Source organism: Podarcis filfolensis (assembly GCF_964270895.1).
Source record: "Podarcis filfolensis genome assembly, chromosome: 9".
NCBI classification, from domain to species: domain Eukaryota; kingdom Metazoa; phylum Chordata; class Lepidosauria; order Squamata; family Lacertidae; genus Podarcis; species Podarcis filfolensis.
The window spans coordinates 5,935,018-5,955,017 of record NC_139610.1 but is presented as its reverse complement, the minus strand read 5'-3'; the positions used below and the strand labels follow the sequence as shown (position 1 = coordinate 5,955,017).

At 48.4% G+C, this 20,000-nt stretch overlaps 1 protein-coding gene across 1 annotated transcript; it reads left to right on the top strand.

Moving 5' to 3' along the window:
* The first annotated feature begins 16,568 nt into the window (after window positions 1-16,568).
* On the top strand, window positions 16,569-19,692 carry RPP25 (ribonuclease P/MRP subunit p25). Its single transcript, XM_083572072.1, has one exon. It carries the CDS (start codon window positions 16,771-16,773, stop codon window positions 17,506-17,508), a length of 738 nt encoding a protein of 245 aa, XP_083428198.1. The 5' UTR covers window positions 16,569-16,770; the 3' UTR covers window positions 17,509-19,692.
* The last annotated feature ends 308 nt before the right edge of the window (window positions 19,693-20,000 follow it).

Genomic DNA, 20,000 nt, shown 5'->3' with positions numbered 1-20,000 from the left:
CATCAAAAGAAAGTGCATCACCTCATACATAAACACCATGAAACCACACATCACCTTCCTACAAGAAATACACAACCCACCCAAAGGCAGCAAACTCCTGAGCGACCCCCGCTTCAGTCAACAGTGGGTCGCACGAGGCTCAGGGAAAGCACGTGGTGTAGCCATAATACTTAGTAGAGACCTGAACTTCACTGCCACAACAGTCCTCAAGGACAAAAAAGGCAGATTCATTTTCGCTAAAGGAACACTAGACGGCAAAATCAAACTGACAATCGGCTCCATATATGCCCCAAACACGAAACAATTAGAATTCTTCCAGAAGACACTAAACAAATTCCTCTCCTTCTCTGAAGGGGAAGCAATCCTAGGAGGGGACCTCAATCTAAATATGAAAGGCATATCCCTAAAAGATATCCACCCTACAACCCCATGGGCAACCTTCCTCCGAAGGAAACCTCCAACAACTAGGAACTCATACAAATTACTAAAATTGCTAAAAAACAGGGGTCTCTATGACATCTGGGGTGAGCAAAACCCGGGAGACATCAGCCATACATTCCAATCGGGACGCCATGATACAGTGTCCAGACTGGACAGCATTCTACTCACACAGGGTCTGATCCCCTCAGTGGAATCAACAAACATAGGTAACATTAAAATCACAGATCACGCCCCAGTAGAAGTCATCGTTAAAATAGGAGAAGGAATACAAACCACCCCATCATGGTCCTTCAGCCCCATCCTAACTACAAACAAACAAATTAGAGAGAATCTCACAAAAACCCTCCAAAACTACTTCGAGGAAAACGATGTAGACAATATAACAACCCCCCTCCTATGGGACGCAATGAAAGCGGTCACCAGAGGAGCTTGCATAAAAGAGAAAACATTCCTTAAAAAACAAACCACCTCAAAAATTAGCAAAATAGAACAAGACATCACAGTCCTCTCATCACGCTACAAACAAACAGGATCTAAAAAACTCCTCAAACTTATAGAACAAAAAAGGAGAGAACTAGACTCCTTAGAAATCAACAAAACAATGATCAACATTCTATACTCTAAACAACGTTTCTATGAATATGGAGGGAAAACCTCCAGATTACTAGCAAATAGATGTAGGAAAAAAGCACTCAAAACAAGAATACACTGCATCACCAATAAAGACGGCAACATAACATTCTCCCCCAAAGAAATAATCTCAGAATTTGCAGAATTCTACTCCAACCTATACACCTCCCATAACCCACCAGAGAGGGAAATAAAAAAATTTCTAGCAGGACTGACCATGCCTACCCTAACTGATGAGGAACAGGAATTCATGGACAGCCCTATCACCCCAGAGGAAATAGATGCAGTCCTCAAAAATCTGAAACCACACAAAGCCCCAGGCCCAGACGGCTTCACAGCAGAATTCTATAGGAAATTCAAAGAACCCTTGATGCCTTACATGACCCGCCTATTCAACGACATCATAAAAGGGGGTCCCATCCCCAAAACCTGGACCCACTCCAAAATAGTCTCCATCCCAAAACCACTAAAAGATAGCCTCAAAGTAGAATCATACCGCCCAATCTCATTAATAAACCAAGACTACAAGATATTCACATCAATCTTGGCCAACCGCCTAAAAATCTTCCTACACAAGTTAATAGCCCCAGACCAAACTGGCTTTGTCCCTGGCCGCAATATAACAGACCCCATCAGGAAACTACTGAACCTGATCGAACACAGCAAGGCAACCAAACTCCCATTGACAATTATGTCCTTAGACATCCTCAAAGCCTTTGATTGCTTAGAGTGGAAATACATATTAGCAGTTCTAACTAACATGAAATTTGGCCCCAACTTCCTACAAATCCTCAAACAAATATACTCCCAAGCCTCAGCAAGATGCAGAACTAATAATATGGATTCTAATACTATAGCTATCCAAAGAGGCACGAAACAAGGATGCCCACTGTCTCCCTTCTTATTTATCCTGGCTCTGGAACCCTTAGCAATCCGCATCCGAGCAGCCACAGACATCAAGGGAGTGGAAATAAAAGGCAGAACCTATAAATTAGGGCTCTTTGCAGATGACCTAATGGTCACAACACCAGACCCCATAAGCACAGCAACCTCCCTAATCAGAGAACTCAACACATTTGCAATGGTGTCGGGCCTACAGGTAAATTTCACAAAGTCAGAAGCTATGTGCTTCAACACCCCTCCTCACACCCAAAAAGAACTCACGAAGGTCACCAAAATAAAACTTTGCCACACCAAGTTCAGATACCTAGGGGTACAAATAACCAGAAACCTCAATAAACTGCACCTCCACAACTACAAGCCCCTGTGGCGACAAATTAACAAAGACCTAAAGAGATGGAATAACATGAATTTCACTCTCTCAGACAAAATAGCCATGATCAAAATGATCACACTCCCAAAACTAACCTACCTATTCCAAACCCTCCCAATCTGGATCCCCCCAACCCAACTCCGCAGTTGGCAAAGGAAACTACACTCTTTTATCTTCTCACATAAAAAACCAAGAATAAGCCCCAAATGCCTGCACCTCCCCACCTCAGAAGGAGGATGGGGAATCCCCAACATAGAAGCATATTACATTGCCAACCAAATACGACATATAATCCCATATATACTCAAAGATGAGACAAAACAATGGGTACACCTAGAGAGGGACACAATTGAAAATACCTGCACCACAGCATACCCACTCCTCCCAAACAAACTAAAGAAAATTCCCACAACACTCAACAGGTACACACAGACCATGCTCAAAGCATGGAAAACACAAATAGGCAAACTATCCCCAACCCCATCCCCACTAATCCCCCTGGCGTACCACCCATTATTCCACCATGCAGCACAAAACCTCCAGATAAAAACCTGGCGAACCAAAGGCTTATATCGCCTAATAGACTTTTATAAAAATAACAAACCTTTGTCAACACAAGAAATACAAGACAAACTAGAAGACACCCAAATGCCCTGGTTAACACAACACCAACTACATGCCCTCTTAAACAACCCAACAGTAAAATTAGCAGCAACTAGGCCCCTGACAACCTTCGAAAACCTCCTCCTAACAACAAAGGGAAACAGTAAAGGGACGGTATCCGCAATATACAAAATAATACTCCAAAACCCCACAAACCCCCTAGACGCAATCAAAAAACAATGGGAGAATGACATAGGCTATGAGATTAACCCCACGCAATGGACCAGAATGTGGTCTAAACCTCCCTTTAAATCCATATCAACGAAAAGAAAAGAACTCACACTGAAACTCACCTACAGGTGGTACCTAACACCAAGGAAACTAGCGCTAATACGCCCAGGAACCTCACCAAAATGCTGGAGAGGGTGCACCTCCACAGGCACATACCTCCACATGTGGTGGGAATGTCCCAAAATCCAACTATTCTGGGCAACAGCCATACGAGAAATATGTAAAATAACTAAACAAGTATTAGATATCACCCCAGAATTGGCCCTACTAAACATCTTCCAAGACAACAATGCCCATTTACACCACAAAGAACTCATAACCCACCTACTTTCAGCAGCCAGAAACACCATAACCAGACACTGGAGAGACCTGTCAGGAGTAAGCATGGACCAATGGTACCAAATAGTATGGGAAACAGCCCTACTGGAAAAATTAACTAATAAACTGAAACTGACACGGGGACAAACAGAAGAAGACACCTTCACCCCGGTATGGCTCCCCTTTATCACATACACAGCCCAACAAGACAATGACAATAATCCACCAACAGCATACAAATCAATATGGCTAACCTGATCCAAAACACCCACCCACCTCACTCACACACGAAAACAAAGATCACCACAGCCAATCACAAACAAACAATCACACCCTACGCCAACCCCAAACTCTCTCACTACCAAAGGAACACAAGTGAACAACACAAACAACGCTGACACCAAACTCTACATACACTAAGCATAATAGAAACACTGCCACCCGACCCCACCCCCATCCATCTTCCCTCTCTCCACCCCCCCTTTTCTCTTTTCTTTCTTTTTTCTTCTCCCCCTAATGCCTCAACAAATGAAACGGATTTGTAAAAATGTTACATGGGGAAAAAAAAAATACGAGGCATTACACTTCTGTAAAACAAGAAAATCCTAAATAAAATATTTTAAAAAAAAAAATTCATTTTTTCCCTTTGAATATTGTGCTTTTTTGTGACTGAGGTCTCAGCTTAGGTCTCAGGTTGGAAGATGTAACAAAGAGCATTACAATATATATATATATATATATATATATATATATATATATATATATTAGAATGAAGTACTTTAGAAACAAAAAGGGACATGGGTGGCGCTGTGGGTTAAACCACAGAGCCTAGGACTTGCTGATCTGAAGGTCGGCGGTTCGAATCCCTGCGACGGCGTGAGCTCCCGTTGCTCGGTCCCTGCTCCTGCCAACATAGAAGTTCAAAAGCACATCAAAGTGCAAGTAGATAAATAGGTACTGCTCTGGCGGGAAGGTAAACGTCATTTCCATGCGCTGCTCTGGTTCGCCAGAAGCGGCTTAGTCATGCTGGCCACATGACACGGAAGCTGTACACCTGCTCCCTCGGCCAGTAAAGCGAGATGAGCGCCGCAACCCCAGAGTCGGTCACGACTGGACCTAATGGTCAGGGGTCCCTTTACCTTTACCTTACTTTAGAAACAATGTGTACATTGCAATAAAATAGATATTTAAATATGGAATGTGTGAGTTTCTCTATCCCTGAGCTAAATTTTTTTTTGGAGAATTTCTTTTTTAACTAAGAGGAGACAAAAATCACGTCTTGTCCAACACACTGCTTGATGCAGGAAATCCAGAAATAGAGCATTGCCACCAAACTGTCTATCAGCTTCCTGCAGAGTGAGATTTCCCAAGCTGAATCAACAGCGCCACAGTCTGCTCCTTTGCAAGAATTGCAAGCTGTCTGGGCTCAGAGCCAAATGACTCATCACGGTGCAAATTAAACATTTCTTAAACGAAAACAAACATGTGTCTATCCTAACCCACTCCCTTCCTCAGCTTGCACCCTTCTGGAAGACACAGCCCTTTGCTAGGTCAGCCAAGTAATCAGAAGGCACTAATATGGTGCAAAATAAGAGAGTGAAAGCAAAAGAGTAGGGTTGCTTGTTTTCTGACTAGGGCTGGGAAATAAGACTGGGAAGATCCAGAAGGAAAACCTCTTCCTGCATGCAAAGTTTGGAGAAGACCTCTGGGTGAGGACCACCAAACCAGTCTTTCCCACCAGTCTTTGCACACAGATTGTCCCAAAGAGACAAAAGCTTCAGGATGCAGTGCAGGAGAAGGCGGAGGGAGGGATAAATGAGGAAGCCGCTCATCCTCAGTATTATTTCTGGAGAGCATGCAAATGGTCCACAGAGTCCCGGAGGGCAGGTGGTATCTTGAGGATGTGAAACATCATATTTGGTTCTGCATAAGCATCACTGTGGTGCAACACACTGATTAGTGTCTCACAGGTGTATCTCAGCAGTACCTACAAATTTAGGGTTAAGAGGAAGGAAGGAAGGCTGGAAGGAAGGCCTAGGCTGGGACTCACCTGTGCATGGCCTCACCTGTGCAGGTAACAAAAGCATAGGACTGGCCGCCATCTCTCTCTCTCTGACTACATTCATCAAAGAAGCAACATCTGCTTATCCTAAGATGCTCTCTTGGCTTCCAACCAAGAGAGGACAAAGGGTCTATCTCTTTATGGGATAGATTCCAGGTATATTACTTTTGTAACTTAAGTCTGCCTTCTGGGATCCATCTGTGAACAGAATGTTAGTGAGTAAACTCTTTTATACTTTTATAGAAGACTGTGTCGTGTCTATTTCTTTTATGAGGGACTAAAGGGGAAATTACCAAGTAACTTATTTTAGTGGCTTTAGCGAGCCTGAGCAAACGCATCTGCTGTGCAAGTTTAAAAAGGGGGATGTTGCTCTGCTAAATTGTAGAACTTGTTCAGCATCCCTGAACATTCCCACAGACATTCTCAGCTCTACCTGGAGATGCCAGGGATACAGCAGATGCTCTGCCCCTGAGCAGCAGCCCTTCCCCTGGATATTGAAACCGGACATGGACTTCAAAGAGAGAAGGAGATAGTTCCTTTGTCCTCTCAGGCTAAGAAGATGTTGCTTCTTCGAGGAATGGAGTCAGAGAGAGAGATGGCTGCCTCCCCTGTACTGTTTTGTTACCTGTCCAGGTGAGGTCACGCCCACCTCTGGTCACATGTAGAGGAAACAGGAAGTCCTAACTGGCTGGTCCAGACACCCCCTTTTTATGTCCACTCTAGGAATGTTGCATTTGACTGCTCTGTGTTTCATATTCCACACTGGTTAGAGATACTTAATTTTTGAAGCACTGTTCTTCCCCCGCCCACACCTGCCGCCTGAGGTGGTCTCTTCACTTTGCCTAACACAGTGTTTCCCAACATTTTTCCAACTGTGGCCCCCTTTCAACCTTGCTTCTTTCCTGTGGGTCCCCCAAGGGCATAGCCAAGGGGGGCAGCTTCCCCCAATAAGTAAAAATAAATACATATCTGAGGTTCTGCCCCACCCCAGCAAAAGCCTGCTGCCCTAACAAAAATCCTGGCTATGCCCTTGTCCCTCCCATCCTATCGGTGGAAAGGTAGCCATTTAAATTTTTGATTGTAAATAGAACATGTTTTATTTATACTTTTTATAATTGATACAAAATACAATTACATATAATGATAGGAACATAATGAAATATTGTTAAAGCAGAAAAACAAAGGTTCATGGAGCTGGAAGGGACCCCAAGGGCCATCTTTGTACTGCAACACACACACACACCCCGCTCCCCGCAATGTAGGAAACTCAGCTCAAGCATCCATGACAGGTGGCCATCCAAACTCTGCTTAGAAACCTCCAAGGAAGGAGAGTCCAGAACCTCCTGAGAGAGATCCATCTTCCGTGTATTATAAAATGTAAACACTTATTTGACCCCAGTTATTTGAGACAGGGGGGGAAACCTACAGATACAGTCCAAAAGGTGCACAGGGAGTTCTGTATATGTGGGGGAATTTTAAAATGCAAGTGGTCCTCACTGACCTGGTGCAAAAAGATATTTTGCAAAAATAGTGCAAAAAGGCAGCCCTGTTTAGGGAAGCTTTTAATGTTTGATGGACTATTGCATTTTAATATTTTGTTGGAAGCCACCCAGAATGGCTGGGGAAACCCAGCCAAATGGGTGGGGTATAAATAAATTATTATTATTATTATTATTATTATTATTATTATTATTATCCGTAGGAGACCTGACTGCCTAGATATAGTCCTAGACTTCGGCCCTCCAGATGTTTTGGACTACAATTCCCATCATCCCTGACCACTGGTCCTGTTAGCTAGGGATCATGGGAGTTGTAGGCCAAAACATCTGGAGGGCCACAGGTTGGGGATGCCTGCCCTAGAGTCCCACAAACCCTTACTGGGGAGTAAGGCCCACTGAACTCAGTGTGACTTTCTTCTGAGTAGACACTTCATTATTTACTAGATGCAAGTCAGCAGCACCAGAAGACTCTGCTTGGCTAACTTGCGCCCCTCAGTAACATCCAAAGGCCCTGATCCACCACTAGGCACTGGGTGGATTGCACCCTGCACCTTGCAGAGTCAGGCCCAGGCTGCCACTGGGCCCAGCTTGCCCAGCCCTAACCATTGCCACGCCACCACTTTCCTGACCTGGGGGTTCTGGATTATGGGCTTTACTGGTCAAAATGGGAGCCTCAGCTCTCCCACCTGGTGGGCCACCCCCTTAAAAGGTAAAGGGACCCCTGACCATTAGGTCCAGTCGTGGCCAACTCTGGGGTTGTGGCGCTCATCTCGCCTTATTGGCCGAGGGAGCCGGCGTACAGCTTCCGGGTCATGTGGCCAGCATGACTAAGCCACTTCTGGCGAACCAGAGCAGCGCACGGAAACGCCATTTACCTTCCCGCCGGAGCGGTACCTATTTATCTACTTGCAATTTTGATGTGCTTTCGAACTGCTAGGTTGGCAGGAGCAGGGACCAAGCAACGGGAGCTCACCCCGTCGTGGGGATTCGAACCGCCAACCTTCTGATCAGCAAGTCCTAGGCTCTGTGGTTTAACCCACCGCACCATCCGCGTCCCTGGGGCCACCCCCTTACCCGCTTGTAATTGACCAAGTGGATAGCCAGCCAATCACAATTTTTAAAAAATTGATTTTCTTTCTTCACTTCCCCCTGTGGCCCCCTAACCTCTTGCTGTGGCCCCCCATTTACACATTTTTCACCTGTGGCCCCCTTGGAATATCCTGGGATGCCCTAGAGGTCCATATGACCCCCCCCCCCCCGTTTGGGAAACACTGGCCTAACAGAAGAACTGCTGCCTGACCAAGAATTCCAAATAAAAAACCCTCAAAAGTTTGCTTGCTGTTTTGTGACCATATGGTTGGCCCTAATGAATTCATTGCCCAAGTAAGGATTTCAGAATTATTCATATAAAAAACCCAAACATGTATTATGTAACTAGAGCTGATGGAAAATATTTTTTTTGTTGTTAAGTGAAAAATCTTGAGACAGAATATTTGAATAGGCTGCTGTGCTTTCTCTAGGGGTGGCCGTGTTTGTTGCAGCAAAGTCAACAAACGAGTATTGCAGCTCCTTAAATACTCCTTTATTTATTCTGCCATAAGCTTCCGCGGACTCCACTCCATCAGATGCAAACGGCTGGCGGAGGAGTGGGGGATAGATAATAGCTTTTAATCACTCTCTCGCCTCCATTTTAATCACCCTTCATCATCTCCTTTTCTTTAGTCTCTCCTCTTTTAAAACAATTAAGCAGTCCCCTTTCCCCCTTCTGCCCTCCCCTGCTTTCCCCCCCACCTGCCTCCCCCTTTCCTCCCCCCTCTATATATGCATGAGCTAATTTCAGCTTTTCCTTAGCCTGCGATAAATGAGCCACTCTGTTGTTCTCCAACCAATAAGCTGACAGGGTAATGAATGGCTTTGGATGGCAATTAGTGGATGGAGTTGCTAATAATGAAATTCATTTACATTTTAAGCACCGCGGAGAGATAGGGGGAGCAGCCTGGGAAGCCGGGCTCTGTGTCATTAGCAGCAAGCAGCGCGCGCCCCCCCCCCCGCGCCCATTGCTAGCCTGGGGGTGGGCGAGCTCCCTACCAATCGGCTTCAGCGAGGCGGAAACTGTTTAACATGATTGCACCTCGTCGTCCTCATTTAGGAGGCAGCAATAAGAAGAGTTTGTTAAGCGGGAGATTAGATGCCAAACATTGCCTTGGATTTCAATATCCAATCAACCCTGCGCGGTAGAGATGGCCAACCAGAGACACGCTGCCCTTGGGGGGGGGCTAGGAGTTGCTTTTGTCTATCTATTTGAAGGTTGGGAGGGTGATGGGTGTTAGTCTTCAGCTTGGGGGTGGGAAAGCTCCCAGAGTGGTTTACATGTTGGATTTATGTTGTGAACTGCCCTGTGGGTGGTATACAAATTGCATCATTATAAACAAAACAAAACAACAACACAGCAATAATACCATCCTTGCCCTCAGGTGTTGTTTAGTCGTTTAGTCATGTCCGACTCTTTGTGACCCCCTGGACCAGAGCACGCCAGGCACTCCTGTCTTCCATTGCCTCTCACAGTTTGGTCAAACTCATGTTGGTAGCTTCGAGAACACTGTCCAACCATCTCGTCCTCTGTCGTCCCCTTCTCCTTGTGCCCTCCATCTTTCCCAACATCAGGGTCTTTTCCAGGGAGTCTTCTCTTCTCATGAGGTGGCCAAAGTATTGGAGCCTCAGCTTCAGGATCTGTCCTTCCAGGGAGCACTCAGGGCTGGTTTCCTTAAGAATGGAGAAGTTTGGTCTTCTTGCAGTCCATGGGACTCTCAAGAGTCTCCTCCAGCACCAGAATTCAAAAGCATCAATTCTTCGGCGATCATCCTTCTTTATGGTCCAGCTCTCACTTCCATGCATCACTACTGGGAAAACCATGGCTTTAACTATATGGACCTTTGTTGGCTTACATGTTGGATTTATGTTGAGAACTGCCCTGTGGGTGGTATACAAATTGCATCATTACAAAACGACAACAACAACAACAACATTCAGCAATAATATCATCCTTGCCTTCAAGTACACAATCTAAAAGGCCTTGTAGGCCTATGAGGAGTAAACTACAGTTCCCGGGGTTTCTGGCGGGGGGGGTGGTGGTGAGTGAGGAAAGTGCTTTGGCGTGCAGGCATGCTGTTGCAAAGTGTGCCTGCTAGGCTTTCCAGCCCAGCGTAGGAGGGGAATGAACTTTTTGCAGTTGTTTCTTCTTTGGCCAATGAACAGGGTCAGGTTGGTTTCCCCACTGGTCATGATGGAAGAATGGAACACCAATTTTTTTTAAAAAAAATGTTAATACAAAATGTATCAGGCTCAAAAAGACATTTCTCCTAATAAAAGAAAAGGGTGTGTTGCAAAAGAGAATAAAAGGGTTCCCTTTCATTGTGACTGTTTTGTCCTTCATTGGGCAAAAAATAATCCATTAAATTTCATGTATAATCTTGGGTTTGTGGTGCTTTGTGCTTACATCAGCTTTGCCCACTGCGGTTGAAAATTTGAACCCAGGTTAACTCGCCACTTTATCTGGGGTGGGGAATCAACCATTTAAAAAAAAAAATTGGGAAAGAAGTCGATTCCACACACCTTGGGCAAATTTGTTTCTTGGGGGGAGGAATGAATTATTCGTATCCCTGCTCAGGATGCTTAAGAAATGCAGGGCATTGTGGCAAAGCAGAGCGCTGCACACCCCTGTCACTGTTTTTTAATGCCTTATCAAGATCCTCATCTACTCGGCTTGCCATAAACTTGAAGCACCCACTTAATGAGACACACACACAGGCCTTGCTTGTCAGGCTTTCGTTCTGCGCCAATACGTTTTCTGAATGACTGCCAGCTCCCTGCCTGTTTTGTTCCCCAGCTCTTTCTAGCCTGAAGAGGATCTTCAAGAAAAGAAGCACTTGCCATGCATAAACTTAATCCACCTCAGCTTGTCTGCCAAAGAAGCTGAGCCAGGGTATTCTTCTTGCAAACAAATGCCTAGAAACCACAGAGTCATAGAAGTCAGGAGGCAACCCATTCAGATCATTGAGTCCAATCCCTACCTTTTAATACACATAGTTTGTTAGTTTTCAAAATTATGCAGGTAAAAAGGCACATTAACAAATTATAATAATATCCCAATAATTCCTCCCTTCCTCTCACCTCCCTCCCTCGCCCTGAAGTGGGAATATGGTCACATTTTTCATGACAGAATCTGTTGCAAAGTTGCATGTGTCACACTGCAAGATTATCAATTGAGAAGGTAATTCTACAAAGTCACCTGTGTCTTGTTCACTCCTCAGAGCTTTCAGGTGTTTAAATCCTTCTGTTTCAAGCAGACATGGGTAGCCTGCCATTCTGCAGCTACTGCTGGATTCCATCTCCCAGACAGCATGGGGAACGGTCACTACCGCCAGTGAGCAAGCGGGCAGAGGCATGAAGTGCTCCTCCTTTTCACCCCAGTCTTGTCTGGGTCAACATAGGAGGTGGGTGAGCAAGCAAGCAGGTTGCAATGGGGAAGTTGAGTCCAGTGCCAGTCTCCTGCCCCATGCCTGCCCACTGAGATGCCAACTCTCAACAGATGCCTGACCACTTGATGCAGACCCTTCTTAGGAGTAAGTCTCATGAACATAGCAAAGCTTACTTGGGAGCTGGCTGCATTTGTTGCAGGAGGGGGCACTTACTGCCCCTGTGTTGCTGCCATTCCAAAGGGAAAGAGCCTTAGCTCAGAGGCAGAACATCTGCTCTGAGTGCAGAAGGTGCCAGGCAATGCTGAGCTAGTTGGACCAGTGGCCACACTCAACATCAGGAACTCTCAATGTTCCTAAGTAATAAGAGACTTATTCAGAAAAACAGAGAAGGTTGGGACATTGCAGTGATGGTCTGAGCTCCAGCCCCATGGAAGAGTGAGGCAAACCTTATGTCAAGGTTTGGGTTCCAGCCGTACCCAGAGTGAAGCAAGCTGTTCTACCAAGAGAAGGTGCTCCAGGGCATCCGTCAATGAAAGATCCACCCAAACGCCCCATCCTCCCTTGAAACCATTTGAAAATACAGATGGGAAGACTATAATTATCTCATAGGAGCACAAACAATTTCCATACTAATGCAGCGCCAAAGCCAAATCTTTAAGTTCCCCTCAAAAAGCATCAGCCTCCTGAACCATATTATCACATCCAAGAATGAGCCACGGGGATAATCCCTGCAGCATGATGCTTCTTGGCTCCCGGTGCCTGGGCTGGGCAAAACACAGCTTGATGTTCCAGCCCAGTGCATAGCATGCTTCCGACTGAAGCAAAGCACAGTGATTTTGCTCTTTAATGTGCTGGTGGAATCTCTGTGTTTCTTGGGACAGGAACTGCACAGCATTGGAAGGGAGCATGTTGTGATGCTCATCCCACTTCTCCAAGGGGTGAGAGGTTTCAGCAATTACCTAGATTTTGTTTCTGCTGTGAGGCGGTTGCTGAAGGAATCTGTGCATTTGGCAATACTTGTGTTCATTTACAAATATGCAGGTTGAGCATAGGTAGAGAATGGCCATGGTAGCTGTGTGCTATCTCGAATATCAGAGGCAGTGTACCTCTAAATACCAGTTTCTGGAAATCAGAGAAGGGGAGAGCGCTGTAGCACTTGGGTCCTGCTTGCATCTGGTTGTCCATGGTGAGAACAGGGTGCTGGACTGGGTGTGCCTTTGTTCTGATGCAGCAGGGCTCTTCTTTTGTTGTTTACACACTGCAAGACATAACCAGAGTCTGTTGCTCCCACAGCAGGCCTCTAGAGAGATGGCTGGCAATCTCCTTGGGTACTTACAGAGCCCAAGCTCCTTTTTGTGTCCTTCTCAGTCTCCAGGAGGAGCTGTCTGAGTCCGGTGCTGCTGTGTCACCAGCTGGGGAATTGAACCAGGTTCTTAGTGCTGGAGTCCATATAGTATAAAGCTGATGGCTCAGAGCCCATGAGATCTGAGGTCAGCAATCCAGAACCTGCAAAGCCTGAGCTGTGACCATTACAGATGCTGCACCCTGAGCTTGACTCACCATTGGAATTAAGTCCATCATGAACTACCATGCCCTGGGGAGGCTGGTCCATATGAGTGAACAGGGTACCTCAGTTTGCCCTCACCTGTCCTCCTCCTTACTTACCACCAGTCCAGGGGATGACAGCTTCCTCCTCCTTGTCTCAGTTCCCCAGCCCTGATCTGTATCTATTGCTGAAAAACAATCATCTATCTGCCCAGGACTGACCCAAGATATGTTGGTACCTGAGGTGACCCACAAAATGGTGCCCACATCCTGCCTGGGAAGAAGAGGTGAGTGAAGATCTACATCAGGAACAAGGGTGAGAGGAGACCAGCAGTGCCTCCTATTTGCCAAGAGTAGAGGGGGCATGGGGTGAGGGGCTGCTGAGGAGGTGGCAGATCCAGCCTCCAAGGAGCATGCCACAGGTGTCCCTGCCACCAGGGCAGCAGCACTGGGTGATGCATTCCTTGGAAGCCAGATCTGCTACCCCTGTGGAACCTGCTGCCTTACCTTGCCTCATGGGTGGGCCAGCCCTGCATCTGTCTATATGTTGTCCATGGTTCAACCCATACCGTGGCACCTGCAGGGTGTGGGATTGCAGTCTTGTGCGGCACAGGCTGTTTGCATTCATACACAGGCCTTTCCGTGGATGTATGCTAGAGACAAGACGCTTCCATTCCCCACTCTAAGATTAAACTTCCCGACAGCCCAGGGAAGGATCTGAGCACTAAAAGAATGATAAGACTTGCAACTCACACTGCTAACAGCATTTTAACAAGGCATCTCCAAAAGCCAAAAGAAAACTAGGCGTGGTGATTTGACAGTCACAGGAACCACCAGAGAGAACGTAAGAGGATTAAAAAAGCTCTGCTGGATCAGGCCAAAGGGGGCCCATCTAGTCCAGCATCCTGTTCTCACTGTGGCCAACCAGATGCAAGCAGGACAAAAGCCCTCTCCCTTCCTGTGGTTTCCAGCAAATGATATTAAGAGGAAGAAGAACAGTTTGGATTTGATATCCCGCTTTATCACTACCCAAAGGAGTCTCAAAGCGGCTAACAATCTCCTTTCCCTTCCTCCCCCACAACAAACACTCTGTGAGGTGAGTGGGGCTGAGAGACTTCAGAGAAGTGTGACTGGCCCAAGGTCACCCAGCAGCTGCATGTGGAGGAGCGGGGAATCAAACCCAGTTCACCAGATTACGAGTCCACTGCTCTTAACCACTACACCACACTGGCTCTACTGCTACTGCCCCTAGTGAAATAAGAGCCAGCTGGAGCCTACGTGAGAGAGCGTTCCCCAGCCGTGCTGCCAGGCCTTATCTGGAAAACCCTAAATTCCACCCAGGTTCTTGACAAACCAGCGTCAGAAAGATTTGCAATCTACCACAGGCATAAAAACAATCCGTGAGCCTGATGTGGTTGAGATCTCAATTGCAAATCAATACTTGCAACAGTTTTGCCATTTTTCAGCTGTTTCTTACTAGCCTGCAGTGTTTCAGACTTGCAAGCCAGCAGAGAGGTTTTCTACATACAATGGTTTTCTATTCTACAATGTTCACCAGCTTTTTGGGGGAGGGGAATGGGGGAGGGAATGCCTAATAGAGTTAGTGTAGCAAGTAGCTCTTGAGAAAGCTCCCCTCTTTTTAAAAGTAATAGTGAAATGAATGAAATGTAGATTAAGTGACAAAGATTGAAAAATCTTCAGATGTGGTTGATGGAAGTGCAAAACATTGTATAAGATAAGAAAATACAATGGTACCTCGGGTTAAGAACTTAATTCGTTCCGGAGGTCCGTTCTTAACCTGAAACTGTTCTTAACCTGAAGCACCTCTTTAGCTAATGGGGCCTCCTGCTGCTGCTGCACTGCTGGAGCACGATTTCTGTTCTCATCCTGAAGCAAAGTTCTTAACCCAAGGTACTATTTCTGGGTTAGCAGAGCCTGTAACCTGAAGCGTTTGTAACCCGAGGTATTTGTAACCCAAGGTACCACTGTATGTCGTATGACTTTTGGAAACTTTATGTAAAAACTATATATATATATATATATATATATATATATATATATATATATGAGAGAAAGCTCCCCTCTTTGGTCCAACCCTTCTTTTAAGGACCACGTAAGCCATTGGCTATCACTATATCACATGGCAGAGAGTTCCACAGATCCATTAGGGGCTGTGTCACCAAGGGCCTCCTTTTGACTATACCTTGTCCATATTCTCTTGCCTCCTGCTTCTTATTTACCACTTTCTGTCATGTCCTCCGTGTCTTTTGGTCAGCTATCCCTTTAGAACCTAAAGAGTCTCTGAGAAGCTACAGAGAGGCCTCGCTCAACAGGAGAGCCCTTGCTTTGCCTGCGGAGCCCAAGTTGAACCCTTAGGGCTGCCAGGGACTGCGAAGAGCTCCTTGCCTGGAACCCTGGGTTGCTGCACTGCCACTCGGGGTAGATCAGGGGATGGGAGCCTTCCCTGAGGAGGGCAAAGGTGGCCCTCCCAGCCTTTCCATCTGGCCCTCGGGACTCTGCCCTCCCCCTCCCCAGGCCACACCCCTGAGTGGCCCTACTTGCTCCCTCCCTGAGCGTTTCAAGCAGTTATCTTGGTTTCCCCTGGCCCTGCCCACCGCCACTATGTGGCCCCCGGAAGGCTCTCCAGGAGGCGATGCGGCCCTCGACCGAAAAATGCTCCTTGTGCGGCTGACTCGGCACCATGCCGCTCGCAGGCCACCTGTCCCGACCCCCCACTTATGGGTCTCAGCCTGCTGTTCAAGTGGGCAGGGAGATGGGGGGGGGCTCTTTCCAGTCCGGAGTCGAGCCAACTGAGCCCCGCAGTGGCCAGAGTCCCTGTCCCCGGAAAAGTCACTCCGGGACCTCTGCCTGCCCGCCGTCTGGCTGCGCTCTCGGCGGCCCCCGGGGAGCCGCTCTCCGGCTCAGCCCTGGAGGAGGCGGAGGGAAGCGGAGGCGGGAAGCAGCCGCGGAGCCGCCTCAGCCCCAGCAGCTGCCTGCACTTTGCTGACACGAGCGATTCCGAGTTGACGGCGCGCCCGTCCTTGAGGCAGCAGAGGCGGCGGCGGGCGGCGAGCGCGGCAGGCGAGAGGCGGGCCGGGTTCGCTTTAAGGGGGCCGGACGCGGAGGGAGAGCCCGGGAGCAGCTCCGGCCGGCCTCGCCCGCTGCCAAAGAGGAAACGGGAGGAAAGTCCGGCGCGGGAGAGGACGCCCGGACGCCGGGGCCGCGCTGAGCAGGGCGCGGGGCTCCCCCTTCGCTCTCCTGCACCCCTCCGGGGGCTCCGGGCGCCCCACTGAGCCGAAGTCCAGCTGCGGGGGCCAGCGAGCCCAGGAGGGAGAGATCCAGCCCGGCCAGCGCTGCCGCGGTCTCTCCTGGACGGCGCGCCCTTCCCGCGAGCCTGGCTTGGGGCATTTCTCGTCTGTGCTGCTCAGTGGTTAGAGCGCCTCCTCAACGCCCAAGAGGTCCCCGGTTCTGTCCCTGGGCACCTCCAGGCAGGACCGAGGAAGGACTCCCCTTCCGAAACTCCGGAGAGCCGCTGCCGGCCAGTGTGAGCAGCACTGCGCTAGATGGACCGAGGGCCAGCTTGGTCTAAGGCACCTTCCCGCGAGCCAGAGGCACCGGCTTCTCTGCGAGATGCACCCAGGAAACCCGGAGGCTGTGGGACTCTCATCCCTCGCCGCCGTGCCCCAGACGGTGGCTTCTGGGGGAAGCGAGCCCATCGCCCCCCAGCAGTCCAGGATGGAGAACTTCAGGAAGGTCAAGACGTCGGAGGAAGAAAGCCCGCTGCCCTTCGTGGGCCTCCCCTCGGACGTGATTGAGATGAAGGTGAAGGAGGGCAGCAAGATCCGCAACTTGATGGGCTTCGCCATGGGCAGGGTGGCGCGGGAGGACACCCGGCAGATCGTCTTCAGCGGCTGCGGCCGAGCTGTCACCAAGACCATCACCTGCGTGGAGATCATGAAGAGGAAAGTGGGCGGTCTCCACCAGGTCACCAAAGTGCAATACAGGACTCTCCTGGAGGTCTGGGAAAACAAGGCAGCCCGGCCCGAGGGGGGCCCCGTAGAACATCTCACCGTCCACAAGAACGTGCCCTCCATCTGCATCCTGCTCTCCAAGGACCCCCTGGATCCCAGCCAGATGGGCTATCAGCCCCCGGATCTCCCCGGCGGCCTGTGGGTGGGCGAGGGGGGCAGCCAAGAGGACAGATCCAGCGCCGCCCCGAAGGGAAGGAAGAGGAGGCTGGCGCTGCCCCACGAGGAGGACCCGCGGAACAAGAAGGCTCAGGTACCGAAGATCCAGGACGACTCGGGGGCCCCGGAGGGTTGTGGACACGGACGGCATTGCTGCCCTACTTGTCTTGAGCAACTGTGAGAAAAGTCAAGCCTTATATGCAGACTGAGGGACAGAGAGAGGCCGGGCGCATTCCGGATTTGCAGGTGCTTCGTAACCAATAAAAGGGGTGATGGACCCTTTGCCAAGGGTCTTGTGTTGGGTTATTCTTCCCAGGGAGAGATGTCCCCCACAGCCGCCTCAAATCCTGCCAACTCAGGTTGGGTGGAGCAAAGGATTCTGCTCCATATACCAGGCAATCAAAGGACGGTCCATTCAGACAGGCCACAGAGTGTGCAAAACAGCCCAGGAGAGAGGAAGACACAGCGTGGGTGCTGACTGCACGCAGGATGTTTTCACACGCCAGGTGAAGTGGAGGACCCAGGACGTGGGTTGCTCAAAACCACTGACAGCACCTGTGGCTTGTTGCTGGGTTGTGTGTGTGGGGGTGTTAAAGGTCCCAGTAAGAGGCAAAGGCGATGGCTGTAAACCTGAGAATGGAAACATATTGCTCTATCCAGGACTAAGTGTGTGTGTGTTTTAAATGATCTTATGACCAGGGCCATGGTTTCTGTGCCCCTTCCCCTACCCCTTTTAAACTTAAAAGATTGCATTGCTTCCATGGAAGTTTTCCCTCTGAAAGTTGACTTAAATTTGCATCTCTGCCTATAGATTTGCATATGCACATTTTAGGAAAGTATATGCTGTTGCCTGAGTCTTGTAAGGTCTTAGCAGCCCCCATGCTTATCGTCGCTTTCTAATGAAGTAGGTGGGTGCCCTTGTATTGGAGCGGGCTGGACCACATCTTATGAATCCTGCAGAATCCTCTCATATCTGTTCTGTTTTGTAAGAGTTTCTCTGTTTTACTGAAGCTGGAGGTGAATCAGAGGAGACATTCCAAAAAGAAAAGGGGGAAAGCATGATTTGGAGAAAACGGGCAGCAGATTTTTCTCTCTTTTCCATCACACTGGAACTCAGGGTCACCCAGCAAAATTGGCTGGGCGTGGATTTGAGACAGACAGGAGCAAGAACGGCTTCACACAACACAGAACGGATGTCAGGAATTTTCCACCCCCAGCATAAGTGGCCTGAAAGAAGGATTGGGCACATTTGTGGAGGGCAGGATGCCACTGAAATGCCAGCTTGGGGGGGGGGAGGAGCAGATGAGCAGACCAGTGCAGCCTTCATGGTGTGCGGATGGCCTTTTGTGTGTGCCTCTTAGCAGCCCGTGTGGAAAACTAGATCGATGTGTGGCTTGGTCAGTATGGTCAGGCATCTGCTGAGGACCCGCACCCCAACAGGGGCCTCGCTGCCAAGACCCCCTGGACCTGCTAAAGTGGGAAGATGAACTTAGTGAGTGAGGGGGCCCCACAGGAGCAGTCTTGTCCAAGGGTCCTCCAAAGCCTGGAGCAAACACACTGGATCAGGCCCATCCAGCAGAGCTCTTCTTAAGTCGGTAGTCCTGTTTCTAAGCTGTCCGTCTATCTGCTGCTAGGAGGTTCTCCTTATATCAATCCTGAGAGGTACATGATTGCAGGGGGCAGGGGGGATATAATGTTGGGTCTCTCTGCTCCTCGTGCCCTTGTGAAATCTTTCCTTCTGACTCTCTCTGGAACAGTTGCAGCCCTCCTACAGCTTCTGTATAGAGCATTATCTTCCTGGCTGGATAAAAAGAAATCTTGCTTCTCCGCCAGGAAGGGTTGGGGGTAGAAGAGGCTGTGCAATGCAGGCAGTTCTGTATCTCTTCAACACTTTGCAATGAGGTTGCTCTTATCAGACACTTTGTAGAAGACAAAACTCATTGCAATGGATTTATTCCTTTCCGGAGCTCAGAAGGTGCAGGTTAAGTTGTATTGATTCAGAGTGGGATCATTGTAACTAAAGGATGCTTTTGTCTCATTCCACCGCCTTCCCTTCAAATTGCAGCGGGTCCTTCTTTCTTTCTGTTTCTGCTACATAATGTATTTCTTGAGAACAAGGATCTATGTGGGCATTTTCCCCCCTCAAGGAATGACTTGATTATTGTATCTTTTTGCCAGGAACATCACTGTTGAAGACCTATGCAACATAGTTCTAGAAAGCAAGAGAGAGCTCTGTTAAAACTAAACATCCATTCTAGTCAGTGCAGGCTTTTCATTAGCTTTGTACAGTCATACCTCGGGTTACAGACGCTTTGGGTTGTGTGATTTCGGGTTGTGCATCGCGCCGAACCCGGAAGTACCGGAAGGGGTTACTTCCAGGTTTGGCACTTGCACATGTGCAGAAGCGTTAAATCACACTTTGCGCATGCACAGAAGCACCAAATCGTGACTCACACATGCGCAGATGCAGCGCTGCAGGTTGCGGACACTGTGGGTTGTGAATGTGTTTCCCACACGGATCACATTCGCAACCCGAGTGTCCACTGTATAGATAACCACATTTTAAAAAATCAATACCTGCTTTTCAGGTAAGGTTTTAAAATAAGTTTACAAGGTATGATATGGATGCATGCCATCCCAATCTCTGAGAAGTGTGAGTTTCCAGGCACTCAC